This window comes from Limulus polyphemus, unplaced genomic scaffold (assembly GCF_000517525.1).
Source record: "Limulus polyphemus unplaced genomic scaffold, Limulus_polyphemus-2.1.2 Scaffold1698, whole genome shotgun sequence".
Classification (NCBI taxonomy): Eukaryota; Metazoa; Arthropoda; class Merostomata; order Xiphosura; family Limulidae; genus Limulus; species Limulus polyphemus.
This window is the reverse complement of record NW_013667308.1, coordinates 121,016-131,557: the sequence shown is the minus strand read 5'-3', so window position 1 is coordinate 131,557 and position 10,542 is coordinate 121,016. Positions and strand designations below refer to the sequence as shown.

The window sequence follows — 10,542 nt, the reverse complement described above, 5'->3', positions numbered from 1 at the left end:
CCCTTGTTAAGACCTGCCAATAGTCAGACGAAAGAAGTGGGCAAGTGATATGATAACCAAGCCACTGGACTCTTGGAAGACCGTACTGTTCTTAGACAAATCAAGATTCGCTCAATTTTCGGAGAGTGGAAGGATATGGGTCTGGAGAATGCCCCACCAAGAGTTTTGGCTCAACAGATTGCAACCAACTGTGAAGCATGGTGGTTTCAGCGTGATGGTTTGGGGAGCTGTTTGGGTTGGTGGCAGATCGAGCTTAGTGGAGTGCGTTGGCAACATAAATTTTGCGAAATACGTCGAAATATTGGAGGAAGGACTCTTGCCACTTTATTCCTCGGGTTTCGTGGACAAGAACACAACGTTGTTCCAGGAAGATGGAGCACGTGTCACACTGCTAGAAACACCCAAAAGTGGCAGGAAGAAAATGGTATCCAGAAGTTGCCCTGGCCGAGCCAATCTCCTGACATGAACCCCATCGAAAACCTCTGGCCATACTCGACCGGCAAGTCAAGAAACAACCAAAAAAACCAACTTCGAAGAGCGATCTACTCCAAGTTTTGAAGCAAGAGTGGGCGAAAATCCCACAATCTAAAATTGACGAGATGATTCTCATGATGCCCCAAAGGATCAACGAACTCCACGAAGTGAAAGTAAGATCTACTAGATATTAATTAAATTATAAATATAGTGAATATGACTGAAGAATTTCATTTTTTCTGAAAAGGTAGTGTCTATTTATTTGTCACCATGCTGTGTACTTTTGAATAACTAAAAAATCATGAATTACTACATCAATACCATAAATTCAACTATAATTTATCAAGCTTAGTAAGTAAGATGTATTTTACTCTTAAAAAATATGAAATTTTGTGCAGACTAAAGACACAACCTTCCTCATTTAAATCTGGGTTCAAAAGAAAGAAATGGTGCTAGCTAGCCACATTAGAAAGGCTCAGAAAACCACTGGGGTACATTTTGAGCTTCTATTTTGTTATTCATGTCATATATAGAAGTAAGTGTATATAAGGGAGCATTTCCAAAAATGGGAAGAGGTAGGCTGGGTGCCACTGTGTTTCATTTATTATGTGAGCAATATCTTAGCAAATAGAAATGATAAGACCTTCTTATTTTATATTCTAGCTTGTCAATCTGTAATTTTTTGTTTCTAATTCATACGAAACTATGGTCTTAGTATTTTGACTTCACAAACATCTAATTTGAACCAGTGCTGCATTTAACATACCACGTAACACACAAAAATCAATGTATATCTGTGTTTTTTAATATTTATTTTTGAATTAAGAAATTGAGTAATGTATAGTTCTAAAATTTGAATTATAATCTACAGTTTGATACCAAAATTGTTGACATAAATTCATGAAATAGAAGTTCAATAAAATTTTGAATGCAACTCAACAGATGACATGACATGGCCTTTCACCTATGAACCCTGTCTCGAAAGGGTTAAGAGGAAAATAGGTAATCTATGTACACAGGCAATTATCTATTGGATATAAATTTTTAGGTATGAAAATTTAATTTAATGAAGAGGGGCCCTGTTATTTGTGATGCAGATTTGTCAGTTGAAAATCTTGCGATAAACTTTTCATTGTATCGTTATCTGACATTGCCTTTTTTCCAAAAATTAATTTTGTTAGTTTTTGATAAGTTTATTATTTTATTCTTCATGAATCAGGATTTGCTTATATGTATTGCACAATGAACCTCATTTTCACATTTTCAAGGTATTTGGCGTACATGTAATTATTAGCTGGTCAGTGAATTTTAAGATTGCTCTGCAATAGGAACAGTAGAAGTTAAGGGAATATTGTATATAAACAGGAAAGTAATAATCATTAAAGAATAAATTTCATTTTCAGTGATTTATATATTTTAAATATTTTCAGTATTTGAGGTGTGTGTGCATACAAATTTGTGTTTGTGGACCAGTATATACTATTACAGTTGCTAATAGCTTGAATAATAAAACATAAGTGTAGTAGATAAGTGTGTATGCTCATATATGTATAAATATATTCCAAAACATACTTAGCTCCTCTCACACTACAACTATTACTTAACTGCTAGGGTTTCTTTCTTTGCCCAACTAAGCATTGGTCTGGTTTTTTTCTCGCTTGCTTAATTGCTCTTGGGGATACTTGTCTCGTGACACTCTACCTGTGTCAATGCACCTTCCATCCTAGTACTGTATATAAGCACCTCATTCAGATAATGTTATCACTTTATCTCGACAAAGCATTCACTAATGGGTTTCTCTGTGTTACGATCATTAGGAGATACTTTGACCATTCTTCGTGTTATCTACTTGATTTTTGTAAAAAAACAACAACAAATTTTCGTTTGACAAGCCGATATACAGCATAGATTCCCAAATTATTATTTCCGACATGGAGGCAAATCGGGTCCTTTTTATCCCACCTCTGATATATAGCGTCGCTCAACACAACAATTGGGGGGGGGGGGGTTCACTCTTAGTGAAGACTGTCAGTAATCTTATTGTAATGAGAAGTAGTGAGGGGTAATCCTAGAAATTTTCCTGTGCCTTCTTTTATTTTGTTGTCTTCTCAGGAAGCCACTTTGGAATAAGCTGCCTCAAGCTCTTTTTTCTTCAGTTGGTCCATCAAGTGTGTGATGTTTTGGGTCTCTCCCCAGTTGATTTTGAGACTACAACTTACTTTATGGCTGAAAGGTATGGGAGCAAGTACTTAGTTTTCCCTCCATCCACTGACATTGTGGTTCATGCAGGGAAGTTTACTGCTCAGTTTTGTGAAGGTACAGCTATGCCTTATCTGCCATCGTTGTCAAAACTACGTGACTTAGCCTACTACCTTCAGGTGGAAGCATATTCTGACTCAAAAAATACATTTACTTCTAGAGCAGACATTGTAGTTGACCTGAATAGATCTATGCTCCCTGGTTGGAGAGTGGTAACTCTACAGACTTACAATTCGTCCAATGTGTTGTTTTCCTAAAACTAAACTTTGTTGAAAGAATCGAAGGATCACCAAATCCAGGGGTCCCAAACTTTGCCAACTGGCAAACCTTCAACTTGTTTACTGTATTGGCAGACCACCTCCCATTAAAATTAGTTTTTATCATATGTAACTGGTGTATCATATGCATATTTTACTACTAAATTTGGGATTTATATATGTTACTATATTAGTTTTATAATGTCTTAGCATTTTATTTTATTCATTATGGTAATTTCATAAATTTGATGTATTACTGTGGACCCACTTAAGTACTATTGTGGACCCCCAGTGGTCTGCAGACCACAGTTTGGGAACCTCTGACCAAGTCCATTAATGATGAGCTGGACCCATTGTTAACTTGCACATTGGTTTGATTGTCAGTTTCTACATTCATCCCTGTTGTTGTTGGCATCTCAATTTTCATTGGCTCCTACAAGGGTCGTAGTTCCGCCCCTATTCAAAGGTCCAAACCCCTGACATTAGCCTCCCAGTCCATTGGTACCCAGAACAGATTCTGTCCATATCCAAGGGTTCCGCAGCTCGGTCAGAATGCCACCAGCAGTATCGGTGATTATTATATGCCTTCAGGGTCTGTGGGGCTTGGCTCCAAATTTTTCTTGGATGTGTGGTAAACCTTAACTATGGATCCATGGGCACCACTGGTCCTGGAGTGAGGATTAGTCATTCAGTTCACATCTTCACCACCATTATCCACCCAACCTTTGGGGTTTCCATCCCCCACAGATCCTCAGCTTTCAAACTTTTTTTTCATCGCCTATCTCAGTCGGGCTATGATTTGTTCCAACCCATTGTTGGGTCCTGTTGATAGAACTAAATTAGAAGCTACATCCTGGTTTTTGCTTCTACAGTATCTTCAGGAGTGCCCACTTCTTCCTCTTCCTTTTGGTCATCTCTGACATGGTACACCCAGCTATATAGAAGCTCAAGCTTCAGGCATGGAGGTTATGCAGTCCTTCACACAGCATTGGGGTTTAATTCCTAAGGTTGTCATGTATTTGTCTCAGTCTTTGCTTAGTCTTGCGATTGACATTTATCAACGGAAATGGCACACTTAACAGCAATGGTGTATTGAGAGAAGGTTGAACCCACTTTGATCAGAAGTTGCAACTATAACTCATTTTTTGACCTGGCTCTTTGACAAGGGTTTTGCACCTTCCACAGTCACCCTGTATAAGGTGGCCTTATCAACTATTGTTTGATACTATAGACAAAAGTTCCTTGAGTCCTGTGTACTCTCTGACTTCCTTAAATTGCTTTGGGTCCTTTGTCCCAAACGACCATTCCAGTTACCTAACTGGTATGTTAAGGTGACATTAAATGCCCTTTCTCAATACTGAATTTGATGTTAGCCTCTTGTGCTATGTATCATCTTTCTTTGAAGGTTTGTTTTTTGTTGCTGCTGTCCTATAAACGTTGCAGGTTAGAGTGGTTTGCGCTGATTGTACACAGGATGCTTTATCATTATACCTACGTCCTCAGATTGGTTCTTCTTCCCTTAGATACTGTCAGCCAGGGAAGGGGATAAATATATTTTCACTGATTCATTTGATTACTATTTCTCACTTATATGCCCAATCAGCTTTTGATCATTTGTTATGTCTAGTGAGGGTCTTAAAGGTTTTGTTACCCACACTAATGCGTTTAAAGATGCTAGACAACAATGTTTTATTCTTTGGGATCATGAGGATTCCCAGGATTTATCCCCAGTTACATTGACAAAGTGGGTATGAAATGGATCTATATTGCTTATTTTGGGCTCTTTTTGAAACGAGGAGTCTTCTGCGAGTCACGTCTAATCAGATTCATCACTTATCTATCTCTTTATCATCCCAGTTGAACTGCCTGTAGGAGGGCATTGTGCAGACTGGTATGTGGACCTACCCTAATACTTTTATCTCACATTATATGTATGATCTGGCAGTATCTTCATCTAAGGGTTTTTGACTACTCGCTGTAGCTATATTCTGCTAGAATATACAGAGGGGTGAGTATTTTCATTGCTACACTTGTTTCAGGATCCCTTACTTTGTTTTCACAGGATCCCACTCTGTGGCAAGTGTTGCCCAAGCAGGTGTGCTTTTATCAAACCCTTTCCACACTAGCAATCATAAATTCATTATACTTTATTTAGGTTGCAACAGGATCTGTAGAAATAAGGTATTCCATAAGACCACCTAGAAGCAGACTGGTTGGTATTACTGTACTATGCTGGACTGCCTCTCAGGGACTATCATGAGCAAATGATAAGGGGATCCTGCTTCTCCCTGCTATTAAAATTTTAGGGAACTTGGTTCACCTATTGCAGTGTTCCTCAGGACTCCCCAATGTGCATTACCCCCCAGATTCTACTAGTGGAGCTAGGGAGTCCTTACCACACTTGGTTTCCAGTTGCTGGGGTGGTGGACAGAGGCTTTTCTTCCAGACTGTTAGAGTGAATTTCCTCCACTCTTGGAGAAGAGGGTGAACTTGGGGGCTCTCCTACCTGGGTCCCTGGATGTTTTTCCCAGATTTTGGTAGGAGAGGTACCAGCCTATGCGGGAGCCTACTCATAATACTGGTTCAGATTTGATAATCGGCTACCTGGTTGGGTTGAGTATATTGCTCATGAAAGAGGGTCCATTGTCTCTGCATAATTCTGAACATAGAGTAGTCCCATCCTGGATCTCTGGTTGGGCACAGTTTATTCCATGTCCTCCCCATAAGCAAGTGGAATTTACTTTCCCACACAGTTGGGGAGTGAGGTTGAGTGTTCATAATTCCAGACTGGATGAGTTCTGTTTCCTCAAGTTGAGTAAGGCATACAAGATCCTGTCATTCCAAATTTTGGAAAGTTGCCTTTCAGACTTCTTCAGGTTGAGGAGAAGATTTATCTATTTGGGTGTTGCTTACCTTCTTATTGTGATTCCAGTGGCTTGGAATGTATCACTTTATGGCTATAGGTTTGGATCCACTCATAAGTAAATATATACATATATTGTGGTCCAATTGCCCAAGCACCAACTCAGGATATAGGGAATATGGACTTATAATTCCAACCCCAAACAGTGGAACCTTGGCTATTTGGTTGGGGCCTGGCCAGTAGTAATGATAAATCATGTACAGTTCCACCCACAGTACATGAATTAAGTTCTGGGTGAAGAGCATACCTGTTCTGGATGTAGTACAGTTCTTCCACTAGGGTGACAATTGACACACCCATTATCTATGCAGATGCTTTCTATATGATTAATACCCTCACTTTATCAATGTGAGGTTCTAGTTGTGTTGTGAGTGGAGGTAAGTATGTTTTAGAAGTTGACATTTTCTTAAATCAAAAATTTATTTCCAATAATACTTTCTCTTTTCACACTCTCCCATCTTTCCTCCCCACTAAGAGCTGGTGTTAGAGACTGTGAATTGAGTCATTCTTGAAAAAGAAATAACATTATCTGAATGAGGGGCTTATATATATAGTACCAGGATAAAGGGTGCATTGATGTAGGTGGAGAGTGTCACAAGACAAATATTGCCAAGGGCAATTAAGTGGGGTACAAAAGACGAGCAAATGAGAAAAAAATCATCCAATGCTTAGACGGGCAAAGGAAGAAACCCTGGCAGTCAAATGATAGCTGTAGTGTGAGAGGATGCAAGTATTATCGGAAATACATTTTAGATTTAAGAAAATGTTAACTTCTGCCATAAGTAAGTTAAAGTAGAACAAAATTTAAATTCATAACTTTGTAACTGATATTTTCTGGTTGAAAGCATCTTTTTTGTAAATAATATGAGCTTGAGTTACTGTAATACAATAGTTACTTTAAAGTTTTACAGATGGCTGAAGGAAACAGTCCAATGACTGAAGAGGATAGACATAGACTTGTTCAAGATATGGATAAAGACTTGGATAATTATCTAAAAAACATGAAACCAAAGAAGTATGCAGATGGATGGTCTGAAGACAATTGGGAGCAGGTAAAGTTTTGTACTTGTAAACATAGGTTGAATGTAATTAATATTTTATTGTGTTCTTGTCACTCAATATAACAATATGAACAAAATACAAATTTCTGACAGTAAAGTTATCTAGCCTTTTAAAAAATATCTGGCTATTGTATGTTTATGAATATACATTTTTATATCACAGTAGAATTATGTGCTTACTTGTTGTTTCACTTAGAAAATCATATATAAATAAACATTTATCATTATAAACATTTTTGTTTTACAATATCAAATAAAAAAACATATGGTAGGTTTTTTTTCACACAAGTAGCATCCCTCTTTCAACTAACATGAATAAGCTTTTGGAAGTGTGTGCTGCTCATATAATCAAGTTTTGCTCACAGTGTTCTCAGGTTAAATGAATTTGGTTTCTTGTAGGCAAACAAAATTGATAGTCAATGCTTGGGGTGACCTTAACTACCTATAACTTATGAAATGGGCTTGGATCTTTTATTCAAAATTTTTTTCCAAACAAACAAGCGAATGCTATTCAAGTAACAGATCATGTTCAATTGCTTATATATATATATATATAGCATATTGTTTCTTTTTTTCATAAGTTTGTTATTTTAAAACAAGGAAGGTTATTAGGCTATTTTGAAGCATATTCAGAATGAAATCTTTACAATAGATACTAGTTTTATGATAATTGTACAGTCCTGTCAATGAATTGAAACAAACATCACCATATAAGATGCATTTTCAAATTATCTCCAATGGTAATATAAACACAATAATTGACAATAAACTACTGACCATCACTTCTTATCATAAAAAAAAATTAAAGATAGATTAAAAACAAAACTCTTATTTTATATATTTTAATATAGCTTTATTATGATCATTATGATGTCCACTTTTTTTGCCAGACATAATATTAAACAGTTTTTTAACTCTGCGGGCACATTAATATATATGTGTAACTAAGTGCCATGATATTACTAGGCTGTGTATAATATAATAGTTTTTTTTTTAATTATAAGTTGTTGTATAATGATATATGTATAATGGAATATTGAGATAATATTTTCTTTGTAGCATCATATCCTTTAGTTGATTTAGGATTAAACTATATATTTGAGAATACTAGAATTGTTTTGTGTATAAAATGCCATGTTTTCTTCACATTTGAAAAAAACAACCTTAAAAATTTGGAGATCTCTCTCTAATAAAGGTGCTGTCCTTCTTCCATTACCATCACCTTGATTGTTTTTGATTGCTCCATGATATATTTCCTGATTGAACATCCTATTTCTGACATGATACGTACCTCTTTTCACATAGCTTTTCCCAAACTTGTGATGCTGTTTGTATGTGCAAATGTGCAAGTTTTCACTTGCCACTAGCCTTGAGGCTCCCATCTGAACTTAAATGTTACCATGTGCCATTACTGTGCTCTAGCATACAACAACCCTACACCAATAGGAATGCAACACACCCTCCTAGCACAGGTGGCTCCCTCTATACTGATTGTTCAGTCATCACTTCTCAATTTGGCACTCGTGTGTAATGACGTGTTTTTTTTTCACTCATGAACTTTTCATATATTTGAGTTTTTTTTTTTAGTGAAAGTATCTACAAAGACATTACCTGTTCTGGAAGTATTTATTGTTGAATTTTTGTTTTAAAACATTTTCTGCACCTGTAGCTTTTGTAGCCTTTTCTTTCCACATTATTGTTTCATATGTGTCATTAACTTCCACTTTGTCTGATGTTCATGCCAGTCTAAAAACTACATTGGTATCAGGTTTGTCTATCTGTTGATAGAAATGACAGCTTTGTGCAGTGAGTGATGGATTCTTTCATGCAGCATTGACCTTCTTTTGTACCTGACATACCTATGTCTTTATTTCTCATTCATGATGAGAGGGATTTTGCCTGGGTTTTTCCCATAACCTAACTTTGCATAATCTTCTACTCATGCTGTCTTGAATTTAGCTAAGCCTTTTTCATAATTTAGTGACTAGGTTTCTCAAGTACGTTTCTTTCCTTTACTTTGTAATTTGTTCCTTTCTTCTTTCTTTTATGTTTTTACTTCGTCTCCAGATATGGAAGTCTATGTTTGATTACTTTTACCACTACTTTAGTCAATGCATGCCTCATCCTTCTTTATTTGTTATCTCATATAACTAAGTATAACTTTGTGCTTTATTACCTTCTTTGACTCCTAAACTCTGAAGTCTTTTCTTCAGACTTAGAAATCAGATCCTCTTTTTTTTTCAACTTTCTTAGGCTTAAGTTTTTCACCTTTGTCTTACACTCTCTTCCACTATTTTTCCTCCATTATTCTTCTTTCCATGATAATCCACCATTCCACTGAGGGTTTTTTTGCTATTGCGCATTCACTTCTCTACAGTGGGGGTGTTTATCTTTCTAGTACTTATTCCTTCCTATTTAATTAACCTGTTGCCACAGTTTGTTGGGGTGTGATGCCCTTGTTACTCAAGTGCTTTTGCCTCCATTTTATCTCACATGATTTCATCTGGCTCCTTTTGTCTGCCAGAGTGCTTGTTTCTCTGGAGTCATATGTTGGGGTCGCATGCCAATGTTATTCCTGATCCTCAATAGTTTGCCATTTCTCCCATGATCCTTCATTTTGTATCCTGTCCTCTTGTTTCCTCTCCTTGTCACCACATCCTGTTTCTCAGTTCCCATCTCTCCTCCCACCACTCCTAGACTTCAGTGTTGTCAGTGTTGGTAGTGACTATCCTATAGGCTCAGGGATAGCAGGGCTCATGTAGTTTAGTTTACAGATCTTTGCCCTCTGTTTGTGTCGAATTGTTGGGCACTTTGAATTTTGTCAGAGAGCTTTACTTTTCATTTTTTCCTCTCCTTCTCCATTGTCTGCTGTTCCCGTTACTTTCTCTCCTCCTAAGGATCTTTTTTCTCGCCAACATTAGTCTGTGGCAGTGTTAGACCTAATGTCTAACACTGCAGGATGGGTTTTTCATTCTTCTCCAGGGTTTTATTACTGTCTTTTTGTGGTTCCCAAGGAATCTGTGGATAGCTTTTTCATCTCTCAGTCAGTTTCTCATCTTTCCTTGATTTACCATAAGGAATTCTCACACCCTATGGTGGTATTTTGCCCCAGGTCTTGAGATGACCATGATGGATGTCACAGATGCTTATTTTCTCATTTAGCTCTGTCTCACAAGCCTCCTACAGCCATCATTTGCTCCTCCTTTGGGGGGTAGTGCATATGGGTTGGTTGGGCAATATGGAGTAGTTACATCTCACACTCACTCACTATCTCATTCCTTATAGTGTTTTTTTTTTCAGTTTGCATCTCCACAGGGCCCAGCCTTCTTCTCTTCATTTGAAGGACGTCAAGCAGTTTGTTTCCCATGCTCTATTCTCTCCTTCTCTCACTGTGTGGAAGGTTCTCTCTCTTTGGGGACTTGGGCTTCAATTGAATCCCTTATCCCCTTGAGTTGTGCTTATTTGAGACATCTACAATGGACTCTGCCCATGATTTGATCCTTGCTTGGGATCACTTGTCTGCCACCATTCTTCCTTAAATGAAGATGTCACATGGTGGCTTGACAAA

The 10,542-nt window shown here is 37.3% G+C and overlaps 1 protein-coding gene across 1 annotated transcript in view; it reads left to right on the top strand.

The window, feature by feature from the left end:
- LOC106464593 (tetratricopeptide repeat protein 4-like) overlaps positions 1 to 10,542 on the top strand; it is a 140,090-nt gene that overhangs the window by 15,403 nt on the left and 114,145 nt on the right. Inside the window, 1 exon segment of the mRNA XM_013924748.2 lies at positions 6,817 to 6,965. Coding sequence (XP_013780202.2) covers positions 6,825 to 6,965 — 141 coding nt within the window. The 5' untranslated portion in view covers positions 6,817 to 6,824.